At 38.2% G+C, this 17,344-nt stretch overlaps 1 protein-coding gene across 3 annotated transcripts in view; it reads left to right on the forward strand.

Moving 5' to 3' along the window:
• The window catches only part of SESN1 (sestrin 1), a 119,684-nt gene that overhangs the window by 82,470 nt on the left and 19,870 nt on the right, over positions 1–17,344 (forward strand). Inside the window, exon 1 of one of the 3 annotated variants that reach the window (XM_004753469.3) lies at positions 16,590–16,825. The exons of the other annotated variants lie outside the window; for them this stretch is intronic. Within the exon in view, the coding sequence (XP_004753526.1) occupies positions 16,724–16,825 (102 nt within the window). The 5' untranslated portion in view covers positions 16,590–16,723. Of the gene's footprint in view, positions 1–16,589; positions 16,826–17,344 lie in introns of those variants that run through there. 3 annotated transcript variants of the gene reach the window in all.

Genomic DNA, 17,344 nt, shown 5'->3' on the forward strand with positions numbered 1-17,344 from the left:
CTACATGTTGTAGGATACTTGGGAACATCCCTGGCCTCTACCAGCTACATGTCAGTGGCAACCCACCTACCTACCATTTGGGAAAATCAAAAATGTATCCTGACATCAAATGGTAAGAACCAGTGCACTACTACACTGTCAGATTGGTTAAAATAATACTGGCCATGCTAAGTGTCGATGTTAGGTTTATAGCTACTGGAACTCTCATACATTGCTGCTAGTAACATAAAAATGGTACAACCACTGTGGAAAGTGGTTTGGCAGTTTCTTGAAAAGCTAAACCTGTAACTATTTAGGAACCAGCCATTTCTCTCCAAGCCAAAAGAAGTAAAAGTGTACGTTCACACAAAGCTATTCAAAATCCTATGTACTATTTTGCATGGGTAAGAATTTTACCCATGGAATGAAAGTCTCAAATGCAAAGAACATTTTCTTTGTTGGCTAATGGTATTTTTCATACTTCCTTCTGGGATCATTTTGCTTTTTCCTGAAAGGAAGTTCCTTCAGTGACGATCTGTCAGTGGCAAACTTACTTTTTATATCTTAAAATGTGTTTCTTGAATTCACTTTCTTGAAAGGCGGTTTCATATGTTAATGTAATTTAAGAGTGGCCATTTTCTTTCTCAGTGCTTTGAACATAATATTTTGTGGTTGTCTGACTTCCATTATTAAAAAATAGACTGTCAGGTGTGTCTGAGTAGCTGTCAGGTAAGCGGCCTACTCTTGATTTCAGCTCAGGTCATGCTCTCAGGGTCCTGGGGTAGGCCTTGTTGCCCTCCAGTGCTCAGCAGGGAGTCTGCTGAGGATTCTCTCTCCCTCTCCCCCTTCTGTCTCTCTCTCTAAAATAAATAGATAACTCTTTTTTTAAAATTACACTATCAGTTTAGTTTTTCCTTTGTAGGTAATCTGGCTTTTCTCTTGGATAACCTTTAAGATCTTCCCTTTTCCTTGGAATTTTTCAGTTTTACTGTATGTCAAGACGTGAATTTCCTTTCAGTTATTCTGCATGGGATTCAATGTGCTTCCTGGGAAAAAATGATGATAGGGATCTTAAATCCTCCACCAAGAACAAAAGTTGAAAGAGGCAAATTTTCTATCTCCTTTTGTAGATAGACTGGTTTTCCTAGTTTATGTGTCCATTGATAGTATAGCCCCTTGGGGTTTGGCTTCATGACTAGATCTTGGTTTATCCCCCTATTTCCCAAGTCCTAGGCTTTGTCTTCTCTTCCCCATACTGTTGCTCTAGATTACTGGGGATCCATAACTACCAACCTCAGTAATTATTACTTCTTTGGATTCCTCCCATTAGTCATTTTTAACTTCTGAGGATTTCTGCTACTTTGCCAGTTCAACCATACATTTTACAACCAACTAATTTAGGTGGTTTGTCCAACATGAGTAAGAATCATTATTATGGAGGTTAGTTATTACCCTAATCTGTCAGAGAGTGGTGCTATCAGGGTTCCCAGGACTAAGTATCCTTACAGTAAATGGCCTCCTACTGTTGTGCTGTCCAAGTTCTTATTTCTGCTTTTTAGAATTTTTCTGACTCCTCCCTTGTCATTAAATGACCATCACACTTTCTCTGCTATCTGTTTAAACAGTAGTCCCTATTCCCTTCTAAATCAATGTGAAATTAAAAAAAAAAAATCACTGTGAACTTATAAACTAGATGAATAAGCTTGTTATATTTTTGCACAAAGTAAAAGTGAATTGTCTGTAAGAGAGGTGGGCCAAAAGTTTTCCTCTGAGTATGGTACATATTCTTTAGTATATAAATTCTGTTACATCTATTTTATGTCTTCTTTTTTTTCTTATTCTAGATTCTGTTCTAGAATTCACCCCAAAAGAATCAATTCGGTTGTATGAGGTATTACTATAACAATAGTCTATAATAGCTATTTTAGCCAAATTTTCAAATGTGGGTGGAAATATCTCAAGGTATATGAGAGACAGAGAGAAAAAGAGTGTGTGTGTGTGTGTGTGTGTGTGTGTGTGAGAGAGAGAGAGAGAAAGCATTGGATTTAATCCTACCAAATAAATCACTCTGAATTCTTTAATTTTTTTGAGTAGGTAATACCATATTTACCTACTAAGAAAAAAACTGAGGTATTTTCTAATTTTTTAAGTCTATTAAAGTGACTTTATTTCTTTTTTTACTTAAAAAGGTTTAAGTTTTTATTCAAATTCCTATTAATTAATAAAATGTGTGCCAATTTGTCTTCATTTATGTCTTCATTTTTTCTTTTTACCTAAAATGTTACATTTTGTTTATGCTAAAAGACAGTTTTACTCATTTAAATATTTTGATGATGTTTTAGTTAGACTCAAGCCTATTGCTTTTTGTTTGGTGTCCTGTGTACAAATCCTATAATAAAATGAAAATTTATTTTTAAATACTTGTACCATGTGCTAGTACTTATAATTTCAAAGCAAGATTAACACACTTCCATTTCCCAAATCCTTGCATCAAAAATAGAATGTACTCTCAACACAGCCCAAAAGGGACATATAAATACTCTGTGGTTGTACTTTTAAACTGTGAACATAACATAAATAAATTCACAAATAGTAATTATTAACTGAATCCAAAATGCATGGTATTTTCGAGATTAAAAGACAATATTAGTGTGGTGAACTGTAAAAGTGGTAGAAGGTTTTCCTCATTTCAGCATGACAAAATTTCCAGAATTTTTTGCAGAAGATGAAATTTTAGAGGACCTTTGAAGTGAGTTATAATAATATATCGTTAGCAAAACTGTGAGGGAAGAATGTTTTCAAGTGTCAGGGAGAAATGAGTAAAGGTTCAGAGAGGGACCCAAAGTAGGGAAGTGGAATAAAGGAAACAGGGATCAGATTTAAATTTATAAGAAAGCCAGTAGCCAGGGAGAAGGAATATGGAGAGATAGTATGGATACCAAAATGTGTTCTATTTTGGCAGTAGACTCGGTGAGGAGCCAGTTCAGGTTTCCTGGAGAGGAATGAGGTTCTAGTGATTTGGGGAAGGGGGCGGGACACGGAGGATGGGATGAACAGTCGGTCTTTGAGAAGAGATTGCATGGAAAATAGTGCAAAGTATGATAGGAAGGGATGAAGAGAAGAGTTCATGGTCCCTTGGCCTCTTTCCTGATGGATGCACAGTCACTGGAATATTAACAGTGGAGAGAGAACTCAAACATTATCAGGCAGCATCATGGTATAGTAAAAGAACATGGCTTTGGAGTCAGACATGCTTGAGTTCTAACCTTAAGCTGCTTGCTTGCCGTGGCATCTTGGGTTAGATACTTGACCTGTCCCTCAGTTTCCCATTCCCTTTTTTTTTTTTTTTCTTTTTAAGATTTATTTATTTGGCACAGAGGGAAAGAGCACAAGCAGGGGGAGCAGTAGGGAGAGGGAGAAGCAGACTCCCTGCAGAGCAGGAGGGAGCCCGATGTGGGACTCGATCCCAGGACCCCGGGATCATGACCTGGGCCAAAGGCAGTTGCTTAACCAACTGCGCCACCCAGGTGCCCCATTTCCTATTTCTTAAGTAAAAAGAGCATCTATCTAAAGGTTTATTATGAGGGTTAAATGAGTTAAAATGAGTTCAATATTAAATGAGTTGAAGTGTATGTAAAATGCGCTAGAAGAGTACCTGATACATACTAGCAACAGTATGTCTATTTTATTAATATTATCAAATCTGAAGCCATGGAGTATAGTGTGTGTCTACTTCCAAAGTCAAGTCTGAAACTAAAAATCAGAGTTGCTAGTTTTAAAGCTCCTCACCAATTGGCACAAAATTACCTAACTGCTATAATAACTATCAGATGCTCACTGTAGCTCAGAATCCTGCTTTCCAAGCCCTTTGTACCTCTTTGTGTTTATAGTTTGAGGCATTCTTTAGTCCAGGGGCCCCTTTATGAGCAAAAAGACTATAGTGGGTGGATCACCATAGGAAATCATAAAAAAAAAGAGGGAGGAAATAGGACGAAGACATGAATATTGTTCTCAAAGACAGACCGAGGCGGGGGGAAATCTTTTCTCATAGTAGATGCATAATTACTATTGGTTGAATAAATAGAAAGGTTCATGAATTTAACAGAAACATATACAACCAGTCCTGGTATATACATTTATGAGTGTTAAGTAATTGATAAAACCTTCAGTAAGATTTGGGTGGATCCATGGATACTGTTGGAAGATTTTAAGATTTAAGATATGAGTTTGATGTAAAGTGTGTCTTTCCCAAATGATGTATTGAAATTACCTTTTTCTTTAATTCAACACAGCTTAGTTATCTGGGACAGTTGAGGATAGAGGAAAGGGATAAAGTGAGGGTATCACCAATAAATAAAATCTAGAGCTAGTCTCCAAATACTGTTTAATTTTCCCCCCACCTTCCTTGGGGTGTATAGAATGTAATGAACTATTAAGGGGAAATACACATATGTTTTGGACAGCATCCTTCAATATTAGTAGAAAACCAGCTATGTTTTATAGTACAGGAAATAATTGATATGACAAGTCAAGCTGATCTACTTAAAATAATTATTTTTTAGGGAACTAAAACCAGCAAGTGATTTAAGCAGTACTTGAAGAAAAAACAAAAGTTGCTTCTTGAAGATTTTTCGAGAAAATATTGGTAAATGCTCTAGAATACTTTGTAAATTTGACAAGCCAAAGGCAAAATGAAGAAAACTATGGAGTATTGCTTCAGTGTTTGTACTTTTCTATTGCAAGTAGCACTCTGTCACTTTGAACAAATACTGAGGTTTGCACTAAACACTACAATGATGAAATCTGTAGCTCTTGAAAATCCTTTCTAAATCCTCAGAAATTTTTCTTCTCAAAGAAGAATAAGTATTGAGTCATATAGAGGAAAAATTGCATAGAATAGCACTGTGCAGCCTGTCTAATTTCCTTGGTTGCTTTGAAGGTTGTATTTGGATGTGACTGTTTGTACTCATACTTTTGGATTTGGATTGTAACATTTCATTTTTGCCCCCACCCCCAATGAATATTGGAAATTGAGTATCAGGGAATTTAAAACGAGAAGAATCTTTTCTTACAGATCTCCCTACTCTTATCCTCTAACCACAAACAAGAAATAAAATTCTATATTTTATTACAATTATACATTATTTTAAAGGTGACTTTAATGTACAGCATCTGGCACAAGAGGGTGGAAACAAAATTACCACGATGTTATTAAAATCTGATTTTTTTTTTAAGGATGGGTGAAGAGATTTTTATCTTTGTTCCTTTTAACTCAGGACAGTATATCCTGTTTTATAATGTGCTCTGCTCTGACTCTATAATTTAAAAAAAAAAAAACACTGAAGGTTGGACCTCACTGGTGTCTGGATTGGTTGAGTCCTTACCTGTTTGCTTTGTGGTTGGCTGAAAGCTGTTGCTAAGCTTGTTTTTTGGTTCTTAGAAAAAGTTAAAAGTTGAGTGTGACCTACTTGAACTGCATCCTGCTTTTGACTCTGCTTTGCTCTTTTTCCTGATCCACATACTTTTTTATGATATCTTTTGAAGTTTAGATATTTTTCAAACCCCCAATTTGTAAATTTAATGTGTGATATTTTCAGGTTTTATAGTTTTAATTGTATACTTGTAATATGCAAATTAAAGTACTGTGGTTTGATTTTTAAATCTCATTGGATACTTGAAAGTTGAAGTTTCTTACAGACAGCACTAATTGTAGAGAACAAATGTATTCTTTGAGAACCTACCTATTTTAAACACAAAAGATTATTTGGATATCAGTAATAGCTTCATTGGTAATAAAAAACAATCTCAAAGTACTATGTTGTAGCTTTACTAAGAAATTTGGGTCAAATTTTTGTGATTTATGATAAAAGCTGTTATTGTTCATATTGGCATGTGTGTCACTGAAGGATAAGATTGACTTTATTTATGTTTTCTGGAGAAGGGCTAAAAGGATTGTAGTTTTTCAGTTGTAGACCAGATCCAGGACAGGCTAAATGAAAGTTCTATTGGAAAGCAAGTTTGGTTTGTAATTCAGTAGACTGTCATAAGCCACTGTGACTCTAAGTCTAAGAACCTTTTCTCTTTAAGGCTCTATTTAACATGGATGGGAAAGAGACTTTGAACTTAAGCACCAACCTTCCTCCCCACCTCAGCCATTGCATTCTGCTGGAACCCACAGAAATCCTTGAATCTTTCTCTGAACCTTAAAGCCTGACCCAAGCCTTGGGTGGATAATGTAGGGAACTGTAGACAAGCATGGATCCTCCAAACCCACTATGAGTTCTAGATTACATATTAGGAAATGTGAGGTATATATAAGGCAGTGATATTCAACTGTGTTACTAATTTTTTTGTCAGTACAGCCTTTAGTCGAATAGTATTATCAGAATTCTGATTTATGCAATATCTAAAACTGTCATTTTATTAATGATGTCTTTAAGTTTAAATAAATCATTTATCAAGTCAGTGTGAACAAAGACACTGTGTTGTTGTTGTTGTTTAATTTTATTTTTACAGTGTTCCAAGGTTCATTGTCTATGCACCACACCCAGTGCTCCATGCAATATGTGCCTTCCTTAATACCAACCACCAGGCTCACCCAACTCCTCCACCCCCCCCCTCCCCTCCAAAACCCTCAGTTTGTTTCCCATAGCCCACGGTCTCTCATAGTTCATCTCCCCCTCCAATTTCCCCCAACTCAGCTTCTCTCCATCTCCCAGTGTCCTCCATGTTATTCCTTATGCTCCACAAGTAAGTGAAACCATATGATTATTCACTCTCTCTGCTTGACTTATTTCATTCAGCGTAATCTCCTCCAGTCCCATCCATGTTGATACAAAAGTTGGGTATTCATCCTTTCTGATGAAAGCATAATATTCCATTGTATATATGGACCATATCTTCTTTATCCATTTGTCTGTTGAAGGGCATCTTGGCTCTTTCCACAGTTTGGCGACTATGGCCATTGCTGCTATGAACATTGGGATACAGATGTTCCTTTTTTCACTACATCTGTATCTTTGGGCTAAATACCCGGTAGTGCAATTGGGAGGAAGTAGTACAATTGGGAAGCTCTATTTTTAATTTCTTAAGGAATCTCCACACTGTTTTCCGAAGTGGCTGCACCAATTTGCATTCCCACCAACAGTGTAAGAGGGTTCCTCTTTCTCCACTTCCTCTCCAACACTTGTTTACTGTCTTGTTCATTTTGGCCATTCTAACTGGTGTAAGGTGGTATCTCAATGTGGTTTTGATTTCAGTCTCCCTGATGGCTAATGATGGTGAACATTTTTTCATGTGTCTGTTAGCCGTTTGTATGTCTTCTTTGGAGAAGTGTCTGTTCATGTCTTCTGACCATATTTTGACATAATTATCTGGTTTTTGAGTGTTGAGTTTGAGGAGTTCTTTATAGATCTTAGATATCAGCCCTTTGTCTGTACTGTCATTTGCAAATACCTTCTCCCATTTCATGGGTTACCTCTTTGTTTTGTTGACTGTTTCCTTTGCTGTGCAGAAGCTTTGGATCTTGATGAAGTCCCAAAAGTTCATTTTTGCTTTTGTTTTCTTTGCCTTTAGAGACATGTTTTGAAAGAAGTTGCTGTGGCCGATGTCGAAGAGGTTACTGCTTATGTTCTCCTCTAGGATTTTGATAGATTCCTGCCTCGTGTTGAGGTCTTTTATCCATTTCGAGTTTATATTTATGTATGGTGTTAAGAGAATGGTCAAGTTTCATTCTTCTATACATAGCTGTCCAATTTTCCCAGCACCATTTATTGAAGAGACTGTCTTTTTTCCACTGTATATTTTTTCCTGCTTTGTCAAAGATTATTTGACCATAGAGTTGCAGGTCCATATCTGGGCTCTCCACTCTGTTCCACTGGTCTATGTGAATGGCACTATGTTATGTTTTAAACAAATTTGAAATTAAGACGTTATTAATTCTGGCTACAGTATTCTGTATTTTCTGGTATGCATAATATACAGGAACTCTAGATTCAGACAGCAAAGTACCCACATGCTGTAGCAGTCCAATCACTGCTATAGTTTTACTCCAGCAGATGTAGAGAGAGCCATGAATTTTTTTAAAGGCTAGAACACACTAACTATATCTTTCCTAATCATTGACAAATTCACAAAAATGTTCAAACATTTGCTCACAGAGATGATAAAAGAAGCTTTATTTAGTCCAGGAATTGAAATTACTAGTGGCAACAGATTATTATGGTAGTTTCTAATGCATTTAATGTTGATATACATTAGTAGTTTGCTTTGAAAAAATAAGCTTAAATCTAGTATTTCATAATAACTCTAGGGGCGCCTGGGTGGCTCAGTCGTTAAATGTCTGCCTTCAACTCAGGTCATGCTCGATCCCAGAGTACTGGGATCAAGCCCCGCATCTGGCTGCTTGCTCAGCAGGGAGTCTGCTTCTCCTTCTCCCACTCCCCCAGCTTGTGTTCCCTCTCTCGCTTTCTCTCTGTCAAATAAATAAAATATATTTTTTAAAAAATAACTGTAAAGTACTTGTTAGGAATGGATCCTAAGAAATATAGTTTGAAAACCACTGGTAATGGAACAAGCCTGGTGCAGGAGGAGGTTAAATTCTAGTTAGTCTTAACTCTTGATAAAATCAGGAAATTATATAAACAGAACTTTAGAGCTGAAATAAAGTTTGAGAGAATAAGGCTTTCACCAGTCCTTCATTTTAATTTGAGGGGGCTAGGTGCAGTTGTCAAGCTTCTGCCTTTGGCTCAGGTCATGATCCTGGTGCCCTGGGATGGAGCCCTGCTCCCTGCTGAGCAGGGAGCCTGCTTCTCCCTCTCCAGTCCCTGGCCCCAGTTCTCTCTCTGTCAAATAAACAAATAAAATCTTTTAAAAAAATTTTTGAAGGGGGTAAAACTGGAAGGGCTGTTAAGGGATTTACAGACTGGGTTTCTGCTTTTTGTTTTTCTGTTTGTTTCAAAATTGGGCAGTAAACTAGATGACTCCCCATTTAATGTTCCCTAACAGAGTCCCAAGCTATCTGCCAATCTGTGTGGCTTATATGAGAGGTGTAAATCTAAATAACATAGACACCCAGACTCTAAGATATTTCTGCTTGTCCATTGGATTTAAGAAATTAAATGCATGTAATTTGGCATTCAGTAAATACCTATAAATCATAATTGAATGCTAAGTGTTTACATAATATTATTTCTGTTAATTGATAAAATAGCATTGACATCTGTACATAAACCTATGCCAAAATGTATTTTCAAAATTTGAGCTGTAACAAGAAAGAATACTACCTTCTCCAATTTGTAATATCTGAATAAAATCCCATTTTAGAATTTCTCAATCAGTTGCCAAAAATTAGGAAAACCAGATTTTCTGTTACTACAAATGAAATGATCTTGAATTCTGTTCAAATTTAAGCTCCTGTAAAAAATATAATTTTAAGTGGCCTTACCTCTTTTTTAAAAAAATATTTTTAGCTAACCAGAAAGATGGTAGTGATAAGTAAAAATAAACATTTCTGTTGAACTACAAATGTATATGTACTCTATGGACAAAGGGGAAAATGGCCCACAGAGTTACAGTGAAGATTTTGGAGGGCAGAACAGATGGGAAAGTTCAGTGAATGGCACTTTATTTCTAAGAAGCTTAATAACATGCAAGTCGTCTCTGGTTGTGGCCTTGTACTTTGTGACCAGGTTAGGCTCTTAATACCCTCTTGGAAAACTAGAGATCTCAGAAGGAGGGAAAGAAAGAAGGTAATTTAAAGGATTAAAGAGCCTACAGCTAAAGATTATCACAGAGGAATTGAGTGGGGATTCTTTGAATTGTGCAAGAAAAACACATTATAAATCTCTATTCACTACATAATAGTAATAATCATAGGGTGGGGTGGGCATGGATAGGGAGGTCAGGGAGTTATAAAAAAATAACTTGACTAAAAGATTTAAGGGGTGCCCAGCTGGCTCAGTTGGTAGAGCATCCGACTCTTGATCTCAGGATCATGAGGTCAATCCCCATATTAGGTGTAGTGATTACTAAAAATAAATAAATAAGTAAAAGAACTTTTTAAAAAATTACATGTTACGTATTAAAACCAGCTCTTCCCTTGTGCTCACAAACCAGAAGTACTTTGAGAATTTAAAAAATATATATATAAACCATATAAACCATATATATATATCTATATATATATTAAACCATATATGGTTTTAGATAGAGTTGAAATCCAGTATTTTAAAAATTGTACAGTAGTATATGTGTATAGTCTGTATAGTAGTATATGTGTATAGTATATGTGTATAGTCATATTTTCTCAGATATATGTGTCCTATATTTAGTATCTTTGGTTACCTTATTTTGAGTTTGTATCACTTCCTTTTCCTCCTCCTTTAAAACTTTCAGTAGCTCCTAAGTACATATGTGATAAAGTTCTCTGTTTCCCCCAACACTCACCTTTTACCTGAATCTCAGCCTATTCCAAATTAAACCGATTATTATTTAACTTAATAATGTTGGAAAGTAGTTCACCTCTAAAAATTATAGCATTTTTGAATGAGTTCTCCCATTTAATATTGAGATCTCAATAGATACTTTATTTCCTGTCATTTCACCTTAGGCCTAAAGATGTTGAAAGCCAAACTTGGTTACAGAATGTTCATGAATCTTGTCAAACAGTGATATGTATACAGGCAGTGTCTGACTTGTAAGTACCTGCCTGACTTAACAAGTGAGCCATATATATCATTGCCTGAACCTTTAAAGCTATCTTTGTAGTGCAAGGAGAGCAAGCAAAGAAAAATCAAAGAAGCTTGGAACTATTTGTGGGTTCCCAAGGAGAAAATGGGGAGAGACTAGGAAAAATAGAAGTTGCTTTAGCAGAGCTGAGCCCAAGGACAGGCTGATTCCCAAGCAGAGCCTGCCTGCTTATATAGTAGACCCAAAACGTCCAAAAATCTTTGTCCCAAAGATTTGGCCCAAATCTTTCATAAACTGAATATTGAACTTGAAGTTCAATGTTAAGCTTTCACTTGAGTTAAGCTTTTTTTTTTTTTTTTTAATAGAAATAATCTCTGTGGAGTTCATTCAATACATACTTACTGAGGGTCTACTATGTGTGAGACACTTGGGCATTGGAAATACAGCTGTGAACAATAAAAAAATTCGGATTTTATGGAGCTTATATTCTATTGAATCAGACTAAATAAAGTAGTATGAGGTATCAGTACTTCATACAATAAATAGTGTGAACTGTTTCAAGAAGCCTTTCTTCCCACCACATCAACCAGTTATTCTAAGAGGAATAGGGGTAGGTAGTACGAGTACCTTTTAGTAGACTTAGGTAGGGTCTTAGGGCAGATTCAGGTGAGTTCTGTAGTGGAGCTTTAAGCAGCATGAGGTTAGCAAAGGCCTGGGAAAACACACTAAGGAGAGTGACAAGGATAGAAAAGTAGAGGAGGGACGTTCTCAAACACTGAGATGACTCATTTCATCATTTCTTTCTTAAAAACCAAACACACACACACACACACACCAACCCCAGATCTCATCCTGAATGTTAAAAAGGGAGATAGATTTTTTTTCCTTTCCTTTTGTCCTCAGAATCAAGAACTAAGACTAATACATAGTTATCAAAATTTATAAAATACTCATTGAAAGAAGCAACCCACCTTCTGCTGCTCAGGATTCAGACAGACCTGCATTCTAATCCCTGATTGCAGTGTAATACTTTTATAATCTTGGGCAAGTTACCCATATTTTAGAAGTTTTTGCTTTATAAATTTGGAAATAGACGTAAATATTTGCCTTAAATATGTCAGTTGCTTTAGTGTGTGACAGGTAGAAGTTGGTAAGTTACTAGTCTTATTAACCTGGGAAAACCTGACCACAATTTAACATGCTTATTCTTTGGGGGGAAGTGTTTTTCTAATTTAAAACCACAACATTGTTTGGAATATTGTTAGTTACAAATATGGGTGATGGCCTATGAGTTTCTAAAACCCTATGCAGAGATTTAAAATTGCATTTCTAAAAGAAGAAACCCCAACGGAGAGAATGAGAGCAAAAATCAGTCAACAGTCTTGCTCCTTTATAAGTGATAAATTCTAAAAATTAAATTGAAGAAGTGAGAAAAGTAGAGGACAAATAAGAGAACAACGTAAAATTAAAGTTCAGTGCTAAAAAGATCTCACTGTACTCAAAACATGATGTTGAAAGGAAAAAAAGTGCTTAGCAGACAAGCTATATATATAAAAACAGGAAGATATGAGCTGGAGGGAAAAAATTTTTTTTTAATTAACACATAATGTATTATTTGTTTCAGGGGTACAGGTCTGTGAATCATCAGCCTTACACAATTCACAGCACTCACCATAGCACATACCCTCCCCAATGTCCATCACCCTGCCACCCCATCCCCTACCCCCCTCCACTACAGCAACCCTTAGTTTTTTCCCTGAGATTAAGCATCTGTTATGGTTTGTCTCCTCTGGTTTCATCTTGCTTCATTTTTTCCTCCCTTCCCCTATGATCCTCTGTCTTGTTTCTCAGATTCCTATCAGTGTGATCATATAATTGTTTTTCTCTGATTGGCTTATTTTGCTTAGCATAATACCCTCTAGTTCCATCCACATCATTGCAAATGGCAAGATTTCGGGGGGGGGGGGTTGGTGGCTGCATAATATTCCTCTGTGTGTGTGTGTAGCCACATCTTCTTTATCCATTCTTCTGTTGATGGACATCTAGGATCTTCCCATAGTTTAGTTATTGTGGACATTGCTTCTATAAACAGTGGGGTGCACTCACCCCTTCGGATCACAACATTTGTATCTTTGGGGTAAATACCCAGTAGTGCAGTTGTTGGGTTGTAGAGTAACTCTATTTTCAACTTTTTGAGGAACTTCCATACTGTTTTCCAGAGTGGCTGCACCAGCTTGCATTCCCACCAACAGTGTAGGAGGGTTCCCCTTTTAGAGGAAAAAAAATCTTGACAACATTAGTAAGCAGAAGTTATCTTATAAACCAGCATTCTAAATAAAATGCTTTAAATGACAATAGGGCATTTTTAAAGAATGCTTTAAAGCTCACTCTTAAAGGCATTCTTTGGTTTAATGAATGAAACCACTGCTATATGTTTTCTAACCAATTATGAATAGATCTACAAATCTGTAGTACTTTAATAACTAAGGTAAAAGGGAAAATTCAAGATTTAATATGTGGTTTGTGAAAGTGTTATTAGGCCTGTTGGACTGATAAGTGTTCATTCTACTAAAATACATCTATTCTTTTCCATGAATTTACTAGTTTTAAAAATCTAATGGATGTAGGAAAGCCATTTGGTCAGGAGAGCAGCTAATCTGAGATTTATTTCCTCAATTTCAAACAAGAGTATGAGGCATGATTTCCTTTCTCAAGAAACGTATTATGTTAGACAAAATCCACCTTCATCCCTACACTTTGCTTCGTTCCTTTTGTTCTTCAGACCCACAATATTGCCTTGCCAAAATTGCCTCAGCAGCCTTGCTAACTTCTCTCCCTGCCACGAATGTTGCCCCCTGCAATATATTTTTCTAAACTGTAGTGAAATGCAAATCTGATGTTTTTCTACTGTTTCAAACTTTGAGTAAGTCCACAGTAGTCTTAAGAATGAAATTTACATTCTTTAATGAATCTTGAACAAGGTCCCTCCTTACTGTTGGTCTTTTACTTGAACTCTATTCTCTGTCTATACCCACTGCCCCCCCACCCCCCGCACTCCAGACCAAATAAATTTCCTTTATTCAGCTTCTGTGTTTGGGCCTCTCTCTCTCTCTCTCTCCTGCCTCTGGGCCTTTGCACATGCTGGTTCCTTGGCTTAGAACTTTTATCTCTCAAGCCTTCCCTCCTGCCACCCCCACAAATTTTCTTGTCAAGGCTTCTCCATTAATACTCTGAGCCCCAGCTCAGATGATCTTCCTTCAGGAAACCTGTCTTACACCACAGCTTCAAGTCTAAACTCTCTAATACATCATAGTTCTCACTCAGTTCAGATAAAGTAATTTGACACCACCCTGCTTTTACATAGGTATCTCAGCTCCTTTTTGAGAATATTAAGAGTTGAGACCATTACTAATAATTACATGTAAAAACCTCCCTTTGATACTACTAAGTCTACCAAAACATTTTTAGGGGACAGGAGATATCTCAGAATTACTGTTACTTCTTGGATTAATCAGGATTCTTCCTAGAGAAATAAAATGTTGAAATATTTAAGTACTAGCAGACTTTATAAAGCAACTGCTAACCTCTAATGAGAACCTGTGATAAATATCAAAAGCCTAGTGCTTTCCAATTATTATTCTGTGATCAGGATTTCATTTTTTTAGCAGATGTTTATTGCATGCAAAGACATGCCTAGCACTGCACTGCGGGTTTGTTAGGAGAAGCACCTTCAGGACATCTAGCCTACTCAAGAAGTGAACTCTATTACAAACTTTTTACTGAAAGATTTGAAACAAAACATTTCCAGAAGTGAAATCTACACAATGATATTTGCAGGTTAATATATTGCTAGGAATTCTTAGTAACTGTAGATTTATTTGGAGGCAACCCTTTATGTTGGAGAATAAAGTAACTAATTCACCATACTCCATATTGTAAAGGGCAGAAATTAGTACTCGTTGAAGAACTTAAGTCAGTCTTTATAGAGACCATAAAGGAATCTTGACATTTAATAACTTAAAGGTCCTCAGTAAATCACTGAGTTAGAATAAGTTAAAATTATTTTTCTTTTTATGTAAGGCAGCATCAAAATAAATAATTAAACTGAAATTTTCTGGGAGGAAAAGTAATCCTAATTGCAGTTTCCTATACAATTTTACTGTATGCTTCTTCAGTAAATATTTATCAAGCTCTAAGGATCAAACCCTACTATATATATAGCTTGCAGTTTTGATTTGCATTTAACTATTTTAAACCATTTTTGGGTTAGCTAAATGCATGCATTTCCCTTGCCTTTCATTAAAAAATAGAAAGTTAAGCATTTTCCATTTTGCACATGTATCATTTTAATGTCACAAACAAGGTTATGCCCTAGTAGACAACTGACCCCACTGTTTATCCCTTCCAGAAAATAAAAATCACAGCTCAACTCTTACAGCAGAGTCATCATTTTCATATACTTCTCTCATTATCTAGCAGTATGGCTCACAACCTCATATATCAAGTCCATTTATGTTTCCAAGGAATTCCTCTACAACCAGTTTATCTTGGAGGGTATTGCTGCAAATTGAGTGTTTTACTGAGTTAATTTTTGCTGCTTGTTTGTTTGTGACTGAGTGGGCATTTGATTATATTGTTTGCTTTTGTGGTTGTTCTCGGAGGAAGAGAGCTTGGAAGCCTCTGTAGCCTTTTCTTCTGTGTTAATATTAACCCAAAATTGCTTTTCTTGATCAGTAAAAAATTTTTTGCATGATTTTGCAATTTGTTGTAAAAGCAATGTATGAGAACACACAGCATTTACCTTATCTGGAGAAGATAAAAAATAACCATTTTAACCTGCTTTTAAAATATGACACTTTAAGAGCTGTAAGAGTAACTTATTCTTCTCTGAGACATTGTAACCTCACTTCTAAGACTGAAACTTACTTGCATTTAGGAGTCCTGATTCTGTGTCTGTCAGTTTTTATTGATTTAAACTCTGCTTGTTTCCTTCTGTCAGAATGTTCCAGCTTTTTTTTTTTTTTCTTAACCTGAACATGTAAGCTTTTGGTGAAAACACAAGAGCAAACATGCACAAAGAGATCTTATTTAAAAGTTGATTTTTAAAAGAAGTTAATGAAGCCGTGTAAGGAAATTGTGTTAACACGGGACTTGAGAGATTCGTGTTCCAAGGCCAGCAATGTCAGTTATTTATGCTCCTTTAAAACCTGTATTTTCTCGAGTTAGTCATTAGATTTCAAAGTGAGAAATTCTTTCTTTAGAACCCAGGGCACTTATGAGAACATTAGAAATTTTAAAGCCTTCGAATATACTCGCAAAGAGAAAGGAAATTCAGAGATTGGCACCAAGGCTTATTATCTGTGTAGGAGAATGATTTTATAGTTTGTACATCGGTTACCAAAACTAATTTTATATTGAATATAGGCCATAGCCCCGTACTTGTTCCAACATTCTGTGCCCATTCAGCGTCGTTTGGGCATTTTGGGAAAGGGCGAAGGGGACTGCAATAGCTCATAAAATGTAAAGCGAACTTGGTTCTTCCTGGGGGTGGCAGGGTCAGCACAGAGAGGCTGGTCGCCGTTTCGCTCAAGGTAAATGAATCCGAGAGGGGGAAGGAGGTCAGGCTCTCCACTGCTGACGCTAGGGCAGGGGCACATTTGCCCTTCCCTGACGCCTAAGGGCTCGCGCCGCACCTTCAGCCCTAGCGCCCTCCGGCCGAACCCGCTCCCGGCGTGAGAATTAGCTTCTGGGGGGAGCTCGGACGCTCGAGGTTGTTTTTCCGCCGGCCGCCGCAGCCCGCGCGTCACCCACCGCTCCTCCGCGCTAAGGGGGCGGCCCTCCGCGGCCCCGCGGGCCGGCATTGGCGCATGCGGCCGCCGTGCGGGCGGAGTGACGGCGGGGGCGGGGCTGCGCGGCTTGTTTGTCGGGGCCGCAGGCTGCCGCGGTCGGCGCTGACTGAGGCGCTGCAGCCCGGAGCCCCGGCCGTCAGGTCAGCGCTCGCCTTCTCGGCACCGCCGCGGTTCTCCTGCACGTCGGCAGCGCTCCCCGCGCCGACATGCGCCTGGCCACCACAGCGAACGAGGCGTACACGGCCTCGCTGGCCGTCTCGGAGCTGCTGGGCTGCAAGCAGTGCGGCGGGGGCCGCGGCCAGGACGAGGTACCCGGGCGAGGGGCCGGGAGGGCGGGGACCGGGCAGAGCTGCCCGGGCTGCCCCGAGATCGCGGCGCCTCCCCGCCTCCCTACCGAACAGCTGCGGAGAACGCTTCTCAGGGAGGGCGCTCCTGGAGCAACCGCCCGGCCGGCCGCGCCGCCCGGCGGGGGCGTCTCGGGCTGGCCGTCCTCAGGGGAGGGGGCGGCCTGTGGTGGGTGGAGAGACGGTCTCCATCGTGAGTCGGGCCCGGGCAGAAAGGGCTGAGGCTGGCAGCGACAGCTGCCTCGGTCCTTTAAATGGAAAACGTAAATAACGTTGTCTTCTGTACAAGTCTCCACAAGTCAGAACCGAACAAAGCTCTAGTCTTACGGTAGAACAGCCTGTGGATTTTCCCCCCTTCGGCGTCCTGTCAAAACCGAGTACCAGTGACCCCCTCCCCCTTTGCCTCCTACTTAAAAAAAGGAAAAAATACATTGGAGTCCGTTGAAAGATAATGTTGCCTGGAATACGTGTGTTCTGCCAGCT

Source organism: Mustela putorius, unplaced genomic scaffold, assembly GCF_011764305.1.
Source record: "Mustela putorius furo isolate JIRA1106 unplaced genomic scaffold, ASM1176430v1.1 tig00000450_pilon_pilon_pilon, whole genome shotgun sequence".
Classification (NCBI taxonomy): Eukaryota; Metazoa; Chordata; class Mammalia; order Carnivora; family Mustelidae; genus Mustela; species Mustela putorius.